We start from the raw sequence: 20626 nt of genomic DNA on the forward strand, positions 1-20626 counted from the left end.
TACATATACATATGTTCCCATATCTCTTCCCTCTTGCCTCTCCCTCCCTCCCACCCTCTCTATCCCACCCCTCTAGGTGGTCACAAAGCACGGAGCTGATCTCCCTGTGAGTCAGCAACTTTTAAAGCTTATATAAAAAATGTTTTCTTCTCTTTATTTATTTATGTTTTTGGCTTTATATATTTTTTATTTATTTTGAGGTACACATACATTTATTAATTTTGTTACTCTTAATTTGTTCCTATTTCTCCATCCTGTTATTCAGGATTTTCCCCTTCTTTTTAATAATGTTTTCTTCTCTTTAAAAGAATTTTCAGCACTTTGATTTTTTGTGCTTGTGGTAATAAATGCTAGTGGTTTTTTTTTTTGTTTTTTTGTTTTGCTTTGTTTTTTTTAAATCCAAGGTAGGCATAATGCAATTCTCTCTGCTTTGGGAAGAGTTCTTCCTCTGTTTTAGGGAATGTGGGGACAGTTGCTTTAGACACAGGAGAAAGCAGTCTGCTCTCCAGAATTAAGTACAAACACCCAAAATTGTTCAAAAGGCTAGGAAATGATGATTTCTATTTAATTGAATATTATGGCCACTCTGAATTTGCATATACACAGATGGTCATTTTTTGAAAAATCAGAACAAAGCAGAATATGCAACACTAAATTAGAATAATTGTCAATGACTAAAAGTCATTTCAGTACACTAAAATGTAAACAAAATGTCAGGATCACAGAATTGTGAGTAATTTTATTTTCAGCATTTGCTTTTCTAAAATATTCTAAAACAAAGTTGTGTCACCTTCTCAATGAGTAAAAACAGCAGTATTTGCAGGGCTTGGAGGATGTACTCTTGCTCCTCACTAGATCACCAGTTATTGTTGAATAAAACCGAGGAAAAAAATTAGTTTTCTTAAATGTTTTTGGTTCTGGATAAGTTGGCACAGATGATGCAGACATTTACATTTCAACTACCTAAAAGTTTTCCTAGCCACACGATAAAAAATCATTATACCCTGGTAATGGTCAAACTCCTGTGTCACAATGAATTTAAACTTTGATCATAAAATAGCTGTAAGATTTTTGTTTTGCTCTGTTGGAGAAACAGGCAATTGGAAGATAGAATCTAAATTTTATATAAATTAGATAATTTAAAAGAGAAAAAAGAAAAAAAGCAAATAGGATATCAAATTATACACACATAAATTCAGTGATATAAGTATGTTTTCCAGAGAATTCTGTTTAAATTCTGGATCATTCCCTAACTCCTACCTCTAGGGAAATTTCAGAAGAGGGCTCTTGACCAAGAGGTATTATGCTTATGGTTTTTGTTCTTCCCTGGAATCTTGCACAACGCGTGGTTCTATCCCAGCAACACAAATAGATCTGACCCGGTTTTCTTCCAGTTATCATAACTGGGTTACCCTGTGGACATCTTGAGCCCAGATACCATGTCTAACACATTTTCATACCCCAGTTCCTAGCATGGTGACTGGCATACAATTGACATGCCTTCCCTCTGCTGAGTTGAACCCTTAAGTTAAAAAAACTACCAGGCAAAATGTGTTACAGAATGCTGTCTAAATTAATAAAGAACTGAAAAAAAAAGCCATATGTACCTGCCCATTTATGCACCCTCCAGCAATGATATTAGGGTCACTTGGACAGAACTGGAAGCAGAAGATGTCATCTGGGCTTTCCAGCATTAACTAAGGCAAACCCCCCAAATTCAAGAGAGAATGAGAAAATCTATTAAGATCATGGCTAGAAATAATATTAATAAAGTCAAAAGTCTAATTTTATAGCTATTTATAAGAAACATGCACATGAATTCCATTCCCAGAATTCTACCTCTGGATTGGAAGCTGCTTTTGCTGAATTTTATTCTGGACATTGATCATGCATATGAGAGCAGGTAGTTTCTCAAGGGGACCCAATCTCCCCTCCCCTCCCCTTTGTGGGTCATTGCTGGGGCATGTTATAATTTTTTATAAATAAAAAGACTATGAAATCAGTGTTTCTGAAAAGTGTGGAGAGCAAGCTCTGGGGGCCAGCATATTTGTATGATTTTTTCCCTGCTGCATATACCTAGTCTGGCACAGAGGTGAGCGCTCAAAAATAAAATGCGTTGAAAAAGAGAAGACGGCGGCTCTGCCAGCGGTAATATTACAAATTTTAAAATAATACGGAACCCATAAGGTAAACAAAATCAAGTGCCTGGAGGGTAGGGAGGAAGTCTTGCAAGGAATACACCGGTGTGAGGAAATAGATATACTAACCATAGTTAGCACCTGAGCTACTGTGTTACCACCAAGCTAAACACTTGCATGGTTGCCATTCTTTAAACATAACAGCCAAAAATACAGGCCCCAGAGGCCATTGGTTTGCCACCACTGAGCTAAAGATTTCAAATTGGAATTGAGGTGAATTATCTTGGTTTATTTGGTACTTTGTGGATTCTAGAGAAACCTCTACTTTTGAAAATGAAATCTTTTAATACTTTCCTATAGTTTTGATTAGAACAAAGACAAAATTAATCATTTGTATCATATCTTTAAGAAATTATTTACATGTCTTTTTAAAGCTATTCTTCAAAATAGAGGAAAGGTTAAAAATTTTTTTAAATAAAAATAAATAAATAGAATATAATTAACTTTATAAGTATATTTAACAAAACTATAAATTTTATATGGAATTTCTATCTTAATAAACTGATTACTGACTTCCTTAAGAAACTAAAATAAATAAATCACGTTTCTATATTAAAAAAATAGAGGACAGGAGAGTCTTTCTTTCCTCTTCCTATTTGCCTGGAGGTTCAGCCACACTTCCATGGCATGGAGTGAAGAGCAGTTCTACACTGCTGGAAAATGATAGAAAACACCAGTGAGAGAATGGCACCATACCTGTGGTAAGTAGGCTGACAAGGAAGAATGACAGATCTGTCATTTTGATCTCTGTATCTATAAAAAAGCATCTAGACTCTATAACAGTAAAACTGCCTTAATTCAGATGAATTAGGGAAGAAGGAATAAGGGGACACTAGGGTTTATTAGGGAAAGACTTAATTATATAATGCTTTATAAAAACAAAATATTATTATATTTAAGTACATTGAAAAAACTTAATCTAACACTATAAAGCACTCTCCCCCTAAGCAGAACTCATCTTGAGCAGATATCGGAAATTGAACACTGTGGGGGCAAACCCAGCCTTTAGCCTTATTTTATTTGGACTGCTGTGTGTTTTGGTTTGGTTTTAGTTGAGCTGTTTGAAAATTGGGAGATCACACACAAAATTGCTGGATTCTCTTGACAAGTGGGACCACCTGGCAAGGAGAGTAGAAGAGTAGCTGTCCCCATGGATGGGCTGGGTACCCTCTAGGGCCACAGTCCCCACCATTCCCCACTGTCTCCCACACAGTCATCTTTACTCATTACCATCTCCTACTGGTGATCCTTGGAATCAAGGAAATCCACATGAAACTAAAATCTCTTTGCATTTGAACAATTAGTACCTAAATAAAGTCCATAAAAGAGTTTGCTCTTTAAAATCATTTGAACATTCCTCTTACAATGTTTTTTTTTAAATAACATGTTGATTTGTTCAATATATCTTTTCAATAAACTAAGTGTAAACTTAAATTTTGCTCAAATTGAATGATGACAAATTCTGAATTGAAGAAAGCCTAGCTTTATAGGGGTTTATAACATTAAGTGATTATAAAGTATTTTGCAATTAAAACTGCTAAAGATATGTGAAAGTAGTAGTTAAAATTTTTAGAACATGTGGATGACTCTCCTTCATTACCTGAGGCTGTATGGGATCGGAGAAACTCCAGAAAAGAATCAGTGATGGTTGCAGCAACAGTTTACCAGAAAAGTGGACCCTCTCTTCAAAGGAGAGTCGTACAGCCACTGACACAGCTATTAGCCCTGATAGAAACACAACTAGAAATTAAAATCTGCAGCAACTGTGCATGGAGAAGTGTTTTTAGGTTTTGTTTTCCTACACAGTCACTGTTCATTTCCATTTTGATGAAACGCGTGTAAAAATATTCTACAGGAGACCAAGAGTGTTTTTAGAGCTCTACTGTCTAATACATTGGTTGCCAGTAGCCATGTGTTGCTTATTTAGCACTTGAACTGTGGCTGGACCAAATTGAGATGTTCACAAAATAAACAGTGTACTTTGAAGACTTAGTAAGAAAAAAAGATGTGTTGTGTTTCTTTTTTTGTTTTTGTTTTTTTTGTGTGTGTGAGGAGAGGGCCAATGTTGGGCAGGAAAGGAAGAAGAAAGAGGGCACAGATGGCTCTGTCCATGGATCCACCCTCACACATTCCTATCCCCTTGGTTGCTGAGCTCTTTAAAGGAGGTGTATCTCCTATCCCGCCCAGTAAGTTGAGAGTCAGGGGGAATGAAGTTCCAGATTTGGCATTGCACCAGCTGGGTGACCTGAGTCAGTCACTTTACTGAGAGCTCTGGTCCTCTCCTTATAAAGTAGAGACCACAATGTGGTCCCACAAGGTAGCTGGGAGGACACATGATGGAGAGAATGTGCAGAAAGTGCTTCGCAAGTGCCTGCACTCAGGAATGGAAGTTGTCTCATGGAAAGTGAGCTAGTTTGTAATTCTACATATAAAAGCAACAGATTATTTCAATGTCATCCCAGAATGGAATCCCAGTCATGATTCTGCCTCACCATAGATGATCGGATGCCAGGAGACACAGGTGATCATCTTCTCTGTTAGGTTATGCATGTAAGTAAAGGACTGGTACTCTTTCAGGTGGGTATCAGTCTTGTCCCCAAAGGTGCCTTCTTCTTCTGCCAGGCTTTTCCAGTCATTAATAAATGTATTCATGATTTCATTTTGCTGCAGGGCTATTTCAACACTATTTTGTAAAAGAAAAAAAAAGGAATCAAGATGTTGGATTTTAGTATTCAGTGATACGTCTTTCAGCAGCTCCTCCTGCTTCATTTATACTGAAAGAAAAAGTATTCTCAATTGTATTTGGTAACTAAAGATTAATCCTGTGTGAAATAAATGACTTAAGAGAAAAAAATTCAAGATAGTGTGCTACTCAGAACTTCTTCTAGTGCCAGGAAGGTGTTAGCTGACAGCCTCTAGCATCATCACAACTTGCCTCACTTTCCCAGCCAAGGTCATGCTCTCTCCCAGTCAATGACTGAGCATGGTGGGGGGACCTGCAAGATGGCAGAGGAGTAAGTCGTGGAGATCACCTTCCTTGCCACAAATACATCAAAAACACATCTAAATGTGGAACAACTCCTACAGAACACCTACTGAATGCCAGCAGAAGACCTCAGATTTCCCAAGAGACTAGAAGCTCCCCATGACGTACATGGCCGTGTGGCCAACAGCATCTTGGTGCTCTGGCTGGGTGTCAGGCCTGAGCCTCTGAGGTGGGAGAGCTGAGTTCAGGACATTGATGCACCACAGACCTCCCAGTCCCACATAATATCAATCGGCAAGAGCTGTCCCAGAGATCTCCATCTCAACGCTAAGACCCAGCTCCAATCAACGACCAGCAAGCTACAGTGCTGGACACCTCAAGTCAACTAGCAAGACAGGAACACAACCCCACCCATTATCAGAGAGGCTGCCTAAAATCATACTAAGTTCACAGACACCCCAAAATACACCACCAGACGTGGTTCTGCCCACCACAAAGACAAGATCCAGCCTCATCCACCAGAACACAGGCACCAGTCCCCTCCACCAGGAAGCCTACACAGCCCACTGAAGCAACCTTATCCACTGGGGGCAGACACCAAAAACAATGGGAACTACGAACAAGCAGCCTGTTAAAAGGAGACCCCAAACACAGTAAGTTAAGCAAAATGAGAAGACAGAGAAATATGCAGCAGAGGAAGGAGCAAGGTAAAAACTCACCAGACCAAACAAATGAAGAGGAAATGGGCAGTCTACCTGAAAAAGAATTCAGAGTAATGATAGTAAAGATGATCCAAAACCTTGGAAATTGGGGGCTTCCCTGGTGGCGCAGTGGTTGAGAGTCTGCCTGCCGATGCAGGGGACACGGGTTCCTGCCCCGGTCCGGGAGGATCCCACATGCCGCAGAGTGGCTGGGCCCATGAGCCATGGCCACTGAGCCTGCACGTCCAGAGCCTGTGCTCTGCAACGGTAGAGGCCACAACAGTGAGAGGCCTGCGTACCGCAAAAACACACACACACACAAAAAAAAACCTTGGAAATCGAATGGAGAAAATACAAGAAACGTTTAACAAAGACCTAGAAGAACTAAAGAGCAAACAAACAACGATGAACAACACAATGAATGAAATTAAAAATTCTCTAGAAGGAATCAATAGCAGAATAATTGACACAGAAGAATGGATACGTGACCTGGAAGATAAAACAGTGGAAATAACTACTGCACAGCAGAATAAAGAAGAAAGAATGAAAAGAATTGAGGACACTCTCAGAGACCGCTGGAACAACATTAAACGCACCAACATTCGAATTATAGAAGTCTCAGAAGAAGAAGAGAAAAAGAAAGGGACTGAGAAAATATTTGAAGAGATTATAGTTGAAAACTTCCCTAATATGGGAAAGGAAATAGTCAATCAAGTCCAGGAAGCACAGAGAGTCCCATACAGGATAAATCCAAGGAGAAACATGCCAAGACACATATTAATCAAACTATCAAAAATTAAATACAAAGAAAAAATATTAAAAGCAGCAAGGGAAAAGTAACAAATAACATAGAAGGGAATCCCCATAAGAAGGGTGTGGCAGGACATATATAAAGTGATGAAAGGGAAAAATCTACAACCAAGATTACTCTACCCAGCAAGAATCTCATTCAGATTCAACTGAGAAATTACAGACAAGCAAAAGTTAAGAGAATTCAGCACCACCAAACCAGCTTTACAATAAATGTTAAAGGAATTTAGGCAGGAAACACAAGAGAAGGAAAAGATATACAATAACAAACCCAAAACAATTAAGAAAATGGTAATAGGAACAGACATATGGATAATTACCTTAAATGTAAATGGATTAAATGCTCCAACCAAAAGATACAGACTGGCTGAATGGATACAAAAACAAGACCCGTATATATGCTGTCTGCAAGAGACCCACTTCAGTCCTAGGGACACATGCAGACTGAAAGTGAGGGGATGGAAAAATATATTCCATGCACATGTAAATCAAAAGAAAGCTGGAGTAGCATTCTCATATCAGACAAAATAGACTTTAGAATAAAGACTTTTACAAGAGACAAAGAAGGACACTACATAATGATCAAGGAATCAGTCTAAGAAGAAGATATAACAGTGGTAAATATTTATGCACCCAACATAGGAGCACCTCAATACATAAGGCAAATGCTAACAGCCATAAAAGGGGAAACTGACAGTAACACAATCATAGTAGGGGACTTTAACACTCTACTTTCACCAATGGACAGATCATCCAAAATGAAAGTAAATAAGGAAATACAAGCTTTAAATGACACATTAAAGAAGATGGACTTAACTGATATTTATAGGACATTCCATCCAAAAACAACAGAATACACTTTCTTCTCAAGTGCTCATGGAACATTCTCCAGGATAGATCATATCTTGGGCCACAAATCAAGCCTTGGTAAATTTAAGAAAATTTTAGTTGTATCAAGTATCTTTTCCAACCACAACACTATGAGACTAGATATCAATTACAAGAAAAAATCTGTAAAAAATACAAACACATGGAGGCTAAACAATACACTACTAAATAACCAAGAGATCACTGAAGAAATCAAAGAGGAAATCAAAACATACCTAGAAACAAATGACAATGAAAACATGACGACCCAAAACCCATGGGATGCCGCAAAAGCAGTTCTAAGAGGGAAGTTTATAGCAATACAATCCTACCTCAAGAAACAAGAAACATCTCAAATGTACAATGTAACCTTACACCTAAAGCAATTAGAGAAAGAAGAACAAAAAAACCTCAAAGCTAGCAGAAGGTAAGAAATCATAAAGATCAGATCAGAAATAAATGAAAAAGAAATGAAGGAAATGATAGCAAAGATCAATAAAATTAAAAGCTGGTTCTTTGAGAAGATAAACAAAATTGATAAAACATTAGCCAGATTCATCAAGAAAAAAGGGAGAAGACTCAATTCAATAGAATTAGAAATGAAAAAGAAGAAGTAACAACTGACACTGAAGAAAAAACAAAGGATCATGAGAGACTACTACAAGCAACTATATGCCAAAAAAATGGACAACCTGGAAGAAATGGACAAATTCTTAGAAAAACACAACCTTCTGAGACTGAACCAGGAAGAAATAGAAAATATAAACAGACCAATCACAAACAATGAAATTGAAACTGTGATTAAAAATCTTCCAACAAACAAAAGCCCAGGACCGGATGGCTTCACAGGTGAATTCTATCAAACATTTAGAGAAGAACTAACACCTATCCTTCTCAAACTCTTCCAAAATAAAGCAGAGGGAGGAACACTCCCAAACTCATTCCTTGAGGCTACCATCACCCTGATACCAAAACCAGACAAAGATGTCACAAAAAAAGAAAACTACAGGCCAATATCTCTGATGAACATAGATGCAAAAATCCTCAATAAAGTACTAGCAAACAGAATCCAACAGCACATTAAAAGGATCATACACCATGATCAAGTGGGGTTTATCCCAGGAACTCAAGGATTCTTCAATATATGCAAATCAATGTGATAAACCATATTAACAAATGGAAGGAGAAAAACCATATGATCATCTCAATAGATGGAGAAAAAGCTTTCGACAGAATTCAACACCCGTTTATGATAAAAACCCTACAGAAAGTAGGCATTAAGGGAACTTACCTCACCATAATAAAGGCCATATATGACAAACCCACAGCCAACATCATTCTCAATGGTGAAAAACTGAAACCATTTCCACTAAGGTCAGGAACAAGACAAGGTTTCCCACTCTCACCACTCTTATTCAACATAGTTTTGGAAGTTTTAGCCACAGCAATCAGAGAAGAAAAAGAAATTAAAGGAATCCAAATCAGAAAAGAAGTAGGAAAATGGTCACTGTTTGCAGATGACATGATACTATACAAAGAGAATCTTAAAGATGCTACCAGAAAACTACTAGACCTGATCAATGAATTTGGTAAAGTAGCAGGATACAAAATTAATGCACAGAAATCTCTTGCATTCCCATACACTAATGATGAAAAATCTTAAAAAGAAATTAAGGAAACACTCCCATTTACCATTGCAACAAAAAGAATAAACACCTAGGAATAAACCTACCTAAGGAGACAAAAGACCTGTATGCAGAAAACTATAAGACACTGATGAAAGAAATTAAAGGTGATACAAACAGATGGAGAGATATACCACGTTCTTGGATTGGAAGAATCAACATTGTGAAAATGACTATACTACCCAAAGCAATCTACAGATTCAGTGCAATCCATATCAAACTACCAATGGCATTTTTCACAGAACTAGAGCAAAATATTTCACAATTTGTGTAGAAACACAAAAGACCCTGAATAGCCAAAGCAATCTTGAGAACGAAAAACGGAGCTGGAGGAATCAGGCTCCCTGACTTCAGACTATACTACAAAGCTACAGTAATCAAGACAGTATGGTCCTGGCACAAGAAAAGAAATATAGACCAATGGAACAGGATAGAAATCCCAGAGAAAAACCCATGCATCTAGGGTCAACTAATCTATGACAAAGGAGGCAAGGATATACAATGTACAAAAGATAGCCTCTTCAATAAGTGGTGCTGGGAAAACTGGACAGCTACATGTAAAAGAATGAAATTAGAACACTTCCTAACACCATACACAAAAATAAACTCAAAATGGATTAGACACCTAAATGTAAGGCCAGACACTATAAAACTCTTAGAGGAAAACCTAGGCAGAACACTCTATGACATAAATCACAGCAAGATCCTTTTAGACCCACCTCCTAGAGAAATGGAAATAAAAACAAAAATAAACAAATGGGACCTAATGAAGCTTAAAAGCTTTTGCAGAGCAAAGGAAACCATAAACAAGATGAAAAGACAACCCTCAGAATGGGAGAAAGTATTTGCAAACAAAGCAAATGAAAAAGGATTAATCTCCAAAATATACAAGCAGCTCATGCAGCTCAATATCGAAAAAACAAAAAAACCCAATCCAAAAATGGGCAGAAGACCTAAATCAACATTTCTCCAAAGAAGATATACAGATTGCCAACAAACACATGAAAGGATGCTCAACATCACTAACCATTGGAGAAATGCAAATCAAAACTACAATGAGGTGTCACCTCACACCAGTCAGAATGGTCATCATCAAAAAATCTACAAATAATAAATGCTGGAGAGGGTGTGGAGAAAAGGGAACCCTCTTGCACTGTTGGTGTGAATGTAAATTGATACAGCCCCTATGGAGAACAGTATGGAGGTTCCTTCAAAACCTAAAAATAGAACTACCATATGACCCAGCAATCCTACTACTGGGCATATATCCTGAGAAAGACATAATTCAAAAAGATTCATGTACCACAATGTTCATTGCAGCACTATTTACAATAGCCAGGACTTGGAAACAACCCAAGTGTCCATCAACAGATGAATGGATAAACAAGATGTGGCACATATATACAATGGAGTATTACTCAGCCATAAAAAGAAACAAAATTGAGTTATTTGTAGTGAGGTGTACGGACCTAGAGTTGGTCATACAGAGTGAAGTAGGTCAGAAAGAGAAAAACAAATACTGTATGCTAACACATATATATGGAATCTAAAAAAAAAATAAAAAAGGTTCTGAAGACCCTAATGGCAGGACAGGAATAAAGACTCAGATGTAGAGAATGGACTTCAGGACATGGGGAGGGGGAAGGGTAAGCTGGGACGAAATGAGAGAGTGGTATTGACATATATACACTACCGAATGTAAAATAGATAGCTAGTGGGAAGCAGCTGCATAGCTCAGGGAGATCAGCTCGGTGCTTTGCGTGCTTTGTGTCCACCTAGAGGGGTGGGATAGGGAGGGTGGGAGTGAGACGCAAGAGGGAGGGGATATGGTGATACATGTATACGTATAGCTGATTCACTTTGTTATAGAGCAGAAATTACCATAACATTGTAAAGCAATTATACTCCAATAAAGATGTTAAAAAAAAGACTGAGCATGGCCGCTGTGGGCACAAGGGCCTGCCAGTTCTGTCCCTGGCAGGACACCTCCAACAGGTCGTCTTCCTCTGCAGCTCCCTGTTGTGTTGGCTGAGAGTTTGTCTGAAGCTCTCCCTGTTCAATCTTGCTTCCCTTCCCTTTATTTTTCACAGTGAACTTCTCAGTAAACTTCCACTTTGAACTTGATCTCATTTGCTTTTTGAAAACTCCAAACTGATAGAAAAGGCAATTTTCTTAGCCATATTCAGTACCAAATGATCATGTATACTAATTATTGTATTTAAATATATATGATTATTATATTAATATATATAATAATTATACTATATACAATTTAAAACAACAAATAAGAGATTCTTAAGGGGAGATTTGGAACTTAGAAGTGTGTGTGTGTGTGTGTGTGTGTGTGTGTGTGTGTGTGTGTGTGTGTGTGCGGTGGTGGGTGGTGGTGGTGGTTTTAGCTGTCACAGTGTCTGGGAGGTGCTAATGTTTTTAATTCTATTACTAAACCTCCCACAATGCATAAGACAGTCCCTAAAATGAAGAATTATCCTGCTAAAAATACTAACGTTGCTCTTTTAAAAAACAATCTTGGTGCTCTTCTTAGTCTAGGGAACTTGGCTTGACAAGTTCCTGTTTTATAAGTTACTATAATGTTTATTGTCCCTTTATATGTTTAGGCTTGAAAGCTCAGCCCCCTCCCAAGGCCTCTAGGAGCCTTCCCATAATTAGAATGCCACCCAAGGTTTTACCCTAATGACTGAAAGTCTAAGCAACTTGGTTTTTTAATAAATATAGTAAGTTGAAAGTGGTTTTCAATTGTGAATTTCCTAAAATAAGAAAAAAAAACCCTTTATTTAGATAATTAAATATAAGCAGTAAGTATCCTAATAGATATTCCTAACATATTAAATAAGGGTACCATTTAATACCTGTGTCATTAATCATTACACTACCATTCACTGCGTAATTGAATACTCTTTGGTCTGAATTCTTCTTGTACTTCATCTTTCAAACTAGATGCATTTCCTTGGACCGGCAGCATCAGCATGACCTGGAGCTGTTAGAAATGCAAAGCAGCAGGCTCCACCCCAGACCTACTTATTCAGAACCTGCATTTTAACAAGATGCCCAGGTGGTTCATATGCACATTAAAGTTTGAACAACCCTGTGTTTGAACAACCCTGAAAAACCCTATGAACAACCCGGAGCTTCAAGGTTTAAGCCCAGTTTCAAGTAGAAGCATTTGTTAGCATTTTCAAAATCACTTCTTTCTGTTTCAGCCTGAACTGTCTTCACAAGGGAGAAGTGAAGACAGCACCTTTTCTCTGGTTTCCTGTTTCTTGATTTTGGTGCACTCTCCCACGTGGTTCCTGAGAGAGATGAACTGGAGGCTGGCAAAGCTTGTTGTCTGAGTGAAAGCCCATGGGTATCACTGTGTTTTTAACCCCCAAATGAACGTTTCTTAGTTGCTTTGAGAATCCTCTTGAAGTTTCTCTCTCTCCTCTCAGATCATTTTCTTCTTTTGCAAATAATCCTTGCCTTAGGTTTGTTCTGGACAAAACTCTATGAGAAGGAAAGAACTCATTTCTAAAAGAGCTCTCTTCCAGAACAAAACAAGGCTTATTCTAATCTTAAAAAATTAAGTAAACCTTAAACAGTTCTAGAGTGGGAAGCATGGCTGTGATGTAAATGTGGTGTCTTATTTATTCTTGGCCAATGCTGTTAAAATTCCTGTACCAATTTTCCTCTTTCTTCTTATAGTTCTGGCTCCTCCTTCCCACATCTCAAGGAGGGAATTATGAAGCTGTTCACCATCCCTCTCCTTATAAGCTTGGCAATTGAAAGGGAAGAATAAAAGCCCACGTCTAAAGATAATACAGGGACTTCCCTGGTGGTCCATTGGCTAAGAGTCCATGCTCCCAATGCAGGAGGTCTGGGTTGGATCCCTGGTCAGGGAACTAGATCCCACATGCATGCTGCAACTAAGGATCCCCCATGCCCGCGTGCTGCAACAAAGATCCGGCTTGCCGCAACTAAGACTTGATGAAGCCAAATAAATAAATATTAAAAAAATAAATAAAGATAATACACAATGTAGATAATTGAGAATTGGCTATAGACCATTTATTCCCTTGAAATTGATTGTACATAGACAGACTTCTCATTTTTAATGTCCTTAGGAAAAATTTTAATAATTACTTAATTTTGATATGAGGAAAAGAAACCTCAGGTTTTCTGGTTTCTTTCCATAGGAAAGAAAAACTATAGCACACATGCTGTAAGTGAGTGGCAAATAGTTAATTGTCTACATAGGAAAAACTATAGCACACATGCTGTAAGTGAGTGGCAAATAGTTAATAAGCTCTCTTTGAGTAATTAGTGAATTTTTGAACCAGATTCTCTCTAGGCATAGGTAACTTTTGAGAGTTGTTGGAATTTCCTTTTCTTTTTTTTTTAACATCTTTATTAGATTATAATTGCTTTACAATGTTGTGTTAGTTTCTGCTGTACAACAAAGTGAATCAGCTATATGTATACCTATATCTCCCTCCCTCTTGGGCCTCTCTCCCACCCTCCTCCATCCCACCCCTCTAGGTCGTCACAAGGAATTTTCAAGATATTTAGTCTTAAAATGTTTTCTTAAAAATAAAAATAGAAGAGCTTAACTTGGGCTGTATATGCACTTGTCTACCAAATCTTTAATTTTGGGAAGAAATGGTAACCAATCGTACAACTGGTAGACATGTCCACCATTGGCTCCACTTACCTGAACTCTGATATCAACTTGATGAGACCTTCAAACTCTTTCTCTGGTTTAGAAGTCCCCAGGGTCTGCTTAGGGCCTGAATATGAGTGTAGGGGGCATTTTAAAGACACTTCTCTTTCAGGGCCAGTAAGAGTGGCAGCAACACAGGAATTAGAGATAAGGTGACATATCCAAAAATTACATATGAACTGACCTCAGATTCTTATTTAAAAGGTATTTTTGTAAATTCCTAGCATCATGGTAATGATATCCTCAACATCCACAACATCCTCACCTTTGTCATCCTGTAAAAATCAATGAAGCTAAGAAGGGGACTGAGGAGTGAAGAAAAAGACTTAAATAAGGGAAACCATGGTAAATAAATGTTAATTTTCCGTTAGGAAAACATCCTCACATGTTCAACTATATACACCTTCCAGGCTGACACTGTTTGGTGTGGCCCTAGCTTAGAAGGTCTAGCATGTTGCTTAGCAATAGAAGGGAAAGAAAGACTGAGAATCTATAGAATGTGTCACATGCTCATGCGTATCTGATAACTGTCTTCATACTTTCTATCTGTACACCAGGTACAGAGTTGTTTTTTCAGACCTCTTATTATAAGGAAACATATACATTTTATGTTTTTTAAATTTAATATACAATTTTTACCTTATAGACACATTGTTAAGAAACTCAGTCAAAGTCTTTGATTGTCCCAGTGCGTCTTTTTCTTCTTCCGAAAATTCTCTTGGATAATATTGCGTAGTAGCATTTTTGGGATATGTCCTAATATATTGAAAGAAATCGAACACTAAAAGTTAGATCAAAGACAAGCAAATATAGGTCATAACAGGGCAAAGATTTTTCTCTGTGACAATATTAGGATATTATTTTATACTTAAATTCTATATATTGAATTCTTTCTTTATCCTAGACAATTGATGTTGGCTGCCATTCTATTTGTGAATTTCTCTTTGACATAATCAACAAGCTCTTTATTGTAAAAAAAAAATATTTAGGGCTTCCCTGGTGGTGCAGTGGTTGAGAGTCCGCCTGCCGATGCAGGGGACACAGGTTCGTGCCCCGGTCCGGGAAGATCCCACATGCCGCGGAGCGGCTGGGTCCGTGAGCCATGGCCGCTGAGCCTGCGCATCCGGAGCCTGTGCTCCGCGACGGGAGAGGCCACAGCGGTGAGAGGCCCGCGTACCGCAAAAAAAATAAATAAATAAAAACTATTCAGGCTGTATCTTCAAAGGAAGAGCAGCATTAAAAAAAATATATATTTAGCTATCATTTTAAACTTACAGAAAAGTTGTAAGAAGGGTATAAGAAATTCCCATACATTCTTTACCCAGATTCATTAATTATTAACATTTTGTCACATTTGTGTATCATTCTTTCTTCATTTCATTAAATCAGTGTTTCTCAACCAGTGCGATCCTGTTCCATCTTCTCAATCCAGGAATACTTGGTAATGTCTGGAAACAATGTTGGCTGTCACAACTGGGAAGAGCTCCTGGCATCTAGAGGGTAGAGCCCAGGGATGCTAGAGTGCATAAGGCAGCTCTCCCACAACAGAGAATTATCCAGCCGGTAGTGTTGAGGTTGAGAAACTCTGCTCTAAATATACAAAACCTGGAACAAGTTACATTTTGGCAGTAATGGCAGCACCATCTCTGGGAGAAAACTTATTGCATCCAGTCCACTCTCAGTGTTCACCTCCACCCTTGAACACAACACATTGTATTGTACCTCTGGGCTTTGTGAGTCTCACCCACTAGACTGAGTGAGCTCCTTGATCTTAGGGTGTGGGGCTGTAGAAAGATCATATGGCAAGTCCTTAAGAGAGTGCACTCTGGTGACAGGCTGCCTGGCTTTGAAGCCTGGTTCTATCACTTACTACCTATGTGACCCTGAGCTAATTATTTAACCTCTCTGTGCCTGGCTTTTCATCCCTAAAAGAAATTCTGAAAGTCCCTAGCTCACAGTGTCATTGTAAGGATTGAATGTGTTAATAGATGCAAAGCTTTTAAAACAGTGCCTAGGACATTTTAAGTGCTCAAAAAAAATTAGGTTGTATTTAACCTGTGTTGTTGAACAAATGTCAGGAAAATGTCTCTGAGAGGCAAGTATATTAATGGAGAGTAATCAAACAGAGCGGTAAAGAGAGTTTTGTTTATATTTAATTGAACAATTCATTCTTTTTTTCCCTGCCTAGATCAGTATCCACGGCAGAAGACAGAGTGATGGAAAGAAAGAATGCTGGTGCTGGAACCAGAGACTTGGGTTCAGATCTTAGCGTCACCTTTAATTTTCTATCCCACACTAGTACCCTCCAGGTAGGATTAAGTAAGAAATTATATGGTGCCTGGTGGTTTCATCAAAGTAGCAATATGACTGAGTCACTCTTATTTTTTAAAATGTGATTTGTTTTGTTGTTTCTCAGCAGATCTATTCATTATTGCTTTAAATTTAAATTATGTTCTAAACATTGAGCTTTCATTTTTAACCTCTTTTTGCCTTAGTTTCCTTATTTGTAAAATGGAATGGTGCCTACCTCAGAGGGCAGTTGTGAGGATTAATTGAGTTGATATGTGCAAAGTATTGATTCTTAGAAGAATGCCTGGTATGTGGTAAGAACACTGTAAACATTTGCTTTCATTGTCATTACTCTTTGAACCTCATCTTTGATTTTGTTTTTTTACTTCTTCCATCACAATCATATATCCCATCTTTTCCACCTAATTTCTGATCTTAGTAAGTGGTACGAGCATTCTCCCAAGTCACCTGGATTTGAACCATTTGAATTCCCTTTGATTTACTCCCCCCCACCACCCCACTTTGTGGGTCAAGACCTGCCGCTAAATCCTCCATCTACATAGAAACAACTGTTCATCATTATCAGTCAACATTCATTGAGAGTCTAATAAATCTAGAGTCCTGTGGTTAGGGTCCCTGTTGTTAGAAGTTCACTCTCCCTTTCTGAGTCTACCTCGTGAGTCTACCTTGGCTGACTCATTCTTTTCACTTTTCTGCAACCTGGTAGAAAAATAGAAATCTCTAGTTGTCTTGACTAAGAAATTTTTCTCAAAATCTAAGTTTCTTTTGTACTAACGAATCACCTCTCTCTTTCCTGTCTTACCGTCACTTCTTGGTGTTTAATGATCTTTGATGTCCTAATTCTCTGCCAAGACTTGACTACCAATCCTTGTCTTTCTCGTCATCTCTTTTGGTTTGGCCTGTCTGTCTATCTGCCTCCCCGGTTTCTGACCCATGTCTTGTCCTGACCGCTGGTATCTAGGTACATGTGCTCTAACTTTAACATTACATTTTAATGGTTCCTGATCCTTTGGTTCACAGAGATCTGAAAATCATGTTTTGTACTGTGGTCCACACTGAGGACCCAAGATTCTCCTGGTCACAGCCTCTCTCACTGTATATTTCATGGCTCTTCTCTAAACATTGAACTCAAGTCAGTGACGCTGCACATTCTTCCTTAACTTGATCATTCTCCTCCTCCTTCCCTTCCTTGGTTCCTTTTCCCCCTCCATTTAATAAATATGTGCCAGGAACTGTCCTAGGAGTTGGGGATATAGAAGTAAACAAAATAGATAAAGTTCCAGTCTCATGGAGCTTCAGTTCTAAGTGGTGGTGAGGCGAAGGTGAGAGAAGAGAGACAATGCTTGGTGAATTCAAGGAACAAGGAAGCCAGTGGGGCTGGAATGGATGAACCAGGGGAATTGTGGGAAATAAGGGTAGAGGGGCAGATGGAATTTAGATCACATGAAGCCTTGTAGGTTCCTTCAGGATGGGAAGCCATAGGAGGGTTTTTGTCAGTGACATGATATGACTTGCATTTTAACAGGATTAGTCTGGCTCTTCTATGAAGAACAGAATGTAGGAGGGAAAGGATGGATGGAGAAAGCCCAGTTAGGGTGCATTCCAGTAATCTAGGCAAGAGACGATCATGGCTTGAACCAAGGTGATAGCAGTGAATATGTTTTGAAGATAGACCCAAGAAAATTCAAGGTTTGGGGTCTGAGTAATTACAAGAAGATCAGTGCCATGTACTGAGATGAGGAAGATTCAGGGAGTTTCAGGTACGAAAATAGAAAATCAAAAGTTTGTTGTTGGGCGTGTTAACTTTGAAACACCTATTAGATACTTAAGGAAGCATATGAATATATGAGTGTAGAGTTCAGGGGAGAGACTGAGCTTGAAGGTATAGATTTGGGAGCCACCAGCAAACAGATAATAGGTAACACCACAGGAATGAATAAATTCACCCAGGGATTAAGCGTAGTTAGAGAAAACATCAAAAGGAGTTAGCTTTGGGGTCCTTTAATATTTAGAAATCGGAAGGAGAAGGATCAAGTAAAAGAGACTGAGAAGCAGCTGCCAGTGAGTTAGGAGGGGTACACTGAGTATTGCCCATAAGCCAAGAAGGAGAAATAGTCAACCATGTTAAATACTGATGAGAAGCGGAGAAAGAGGGTGTCTGAAAATGGGATTAGGCGATCAGACCACTGCAGGTCTTTGGTGACCTTGTTAAGACTAGAGTGGGCTCAAGGCAGAATGGAAGAGAAGGTGCAACTAGAGAATGTGAAAAACTGCTGTGAGGAGTTTTGTTGTTAAAAAGAAAAAGAAAAAAAAAGCAGAGAAAGTAGCTAATAGCCAGAAAGGTTGAAACAGTTTTTTGTTTGTTGGCTTTAATGATGGGAGTTACAGCATTTTGTATTTATACATGTCTCCTCTTCACCGTCTCTTCTTGGTTTGCTGACACCATCTTACTTTACCTGGTTTAGTTACAGTAGATTCCCATTTGGCCAATCTCCTCAACTCCCGGTTTTTTTTTTTTCCCTCTGCACTCCAATACATACTGCCTGGCTCATCTTACTTTAATAGCTTTAATCTTGCCTCTCCCTTGCTTCAGACCTTGCCAAAATTCCCTATTGTCTGCCACAGAGAATCTGCTTGTCTCTGCTGCTCCCTCCACGCTACTCAGGCTAGTCACCTTGTGGTCCCATGCAGACTCTGTTCATCCCACCCCCTAGATGTTCAGGTCATTTAAAAAAATCTGGGATGTTTTCCTTTATGTCTCCAAATCATATTCAACATTTGTAGCTTATCTTTTATAGATCTAAAATTATTTCAAAATAACATTTTTAATCCTAAAAAATATGCATAGATTACCTAAATATGTCTTCAGATTTATACAACATTCAAAGCCGAGCTCAAGTCCCCAAAACATTCCCTCAGCAATCAATTTTACATCAATTCATTCACTGGATAAATTTTAATTAAATTACAAATTTAATTAATCATTTGTAGTCTCAAAGTGCTCGGGATCTAAGGCAGACAGGTGAGCAGATGAATAAAATATGGGTCATCAGTACTAGAGTAAAGATACCTCTAAGCTCTAGTGGGAACCCAGAGGAGAGAGTGATCAGCTCTACCTGGAGTTTCTAGGAAATCATAGAGGAGGGGGTACTGAACTGGAACTTAAAGGGTGAAGAGGGGTGGGTAAGGTAGTGAAGGGCATTTTATGCAGAGGAATAGCAAGGGCAAAGGCAGGAAAACATGGGAGAGCAGGTATTCTGGGAGCTGGAAGTAGCTCATAGGCTAGAGCACAGAGGGCTTGCTTGGGAACAGGGCTGGACAGGCAGACAGTGCCTTGTCATGAAGGAAGGAGGACCTTATATGTCATCCTAACGGCTCTGGATGAGATGGAGAGACATGGAAGAGATTTGGGCAGTAGTGAAGTAAAATAACCTGATTTGGTACGTAAGAATGATCACTTAGGCAGTAGAATAGACAAGTTAGAAGGCAATGGTCATATTTCAGATGAGATGACCAGGTCCCCTTCTCTGAGAGAAGTACTACAGTTATTAACAGCATTGCTCATTTTCCCACTTCATAATCTTTACAGTCTTATATACTTGTATTTCATTTTCCTAGTAAGATTGTTAAAAGGCATTGTTGCCTATAATTAGATCTTGAGCTGAATTACTCTGTGGAGATCTAGCATCACTGTCAATGCATTTCTATTATACAGATCTCTCAAAGTAATCATGGATGTTGCTGGATTTTACCACAATTGCCTTTGAAAATACATATAAATTCATCACATACTTACCATCTTGTCTGAGTACTTGTGTCCTTGATTTTGGGGACTACTTGCATGCCAACATCTCTCTCAAGTTGCTTAAGGGTAAACTTTTTATCTGGGTAGGCTGTACATTCAATATAGGCATCTTTTACGCTGGAAGCATTCTGGTCACTGAACTTAACTGGGGCACCAAATTCACTTCGTTTTCGAGAAATCATATATGTAATCTGCAACACATGTAAGCAGTACAGGAAACAATCGAGTCTCTGGAGAAAAATGATGTGTGGTCGATAACACTGGTGCTCTGCCCACATCCTCTTGGACCCCTTTGTGTACTTTCTGTGCACCTTTCCAGGTCCTTTTGCTCTCTGTTCCCACAGCCACCAGCCACCTACCTCTCTTCTGTGGAGGATGCTCTAGAGCTACCAGGACCACTTTGCCTGAAGGTACAAAGAACAGGAAGTGACTGGAAGTTTATATCCAGGCCAGCAATGGACTGATGGGAGACATATGGAAGCCCATCTCTTTTGCTTCCGTTTGGGACAACTCTGAGGTATAATTTACACTCCAGAGCTCCCTAGAG

At 38.7% G+C, this 20626-nt stretch overlaps 1 protein-coding gene across 1 annotated transcript in view; it reads right to left on the reverse strand.

Annotated features, from left to right (window-relative positions):
• DNAI3 (dynein axonemal intermediate chain 3) overlaps window positions 1-20626 on the reverse strand; it is a 71416-nt gene that overhangs the window by 34559 nt on the left and 16231 nt on the right. Inside the window, exons 5-9 of the mRNA XM_060287618.1 lie at window positions 20071-20270; window positions 14604-14720; window positions 4691-4881; window positions 3799-3923; window positions 1608-1697 (exon numbers count right to left, since the gene is read on the reverse strand). Coding sequence (XP_060143601.1) covers window positions 1608-1697; window positions 3799-3923; window positions 4691-4881; window positions 14604-14720; window positions 20071-20270 — 723 coding nt within the window. The remainder of the gene's footprint in view (window positions 1-1607; window positions 1698-3798; window positions 3924-4690; window positions 4882-14603; window positions 14721-20070; window positions 20271-20626) is intronic.

Source organism: Globicephala melas, chromosome 1 (genome assembly GCF_963455315.2).
Source record: "Globicephala melas chromosome 1, mGloMel1.2, whole genome shotgun sequence".
NCBI classification, from domain to species: domain Eukaryota; kingdom Metazoa; phylum Chordata; class Mammalia; order Artiodactyla; family Delphinidae; genus Globicephala; species Globicephala melas.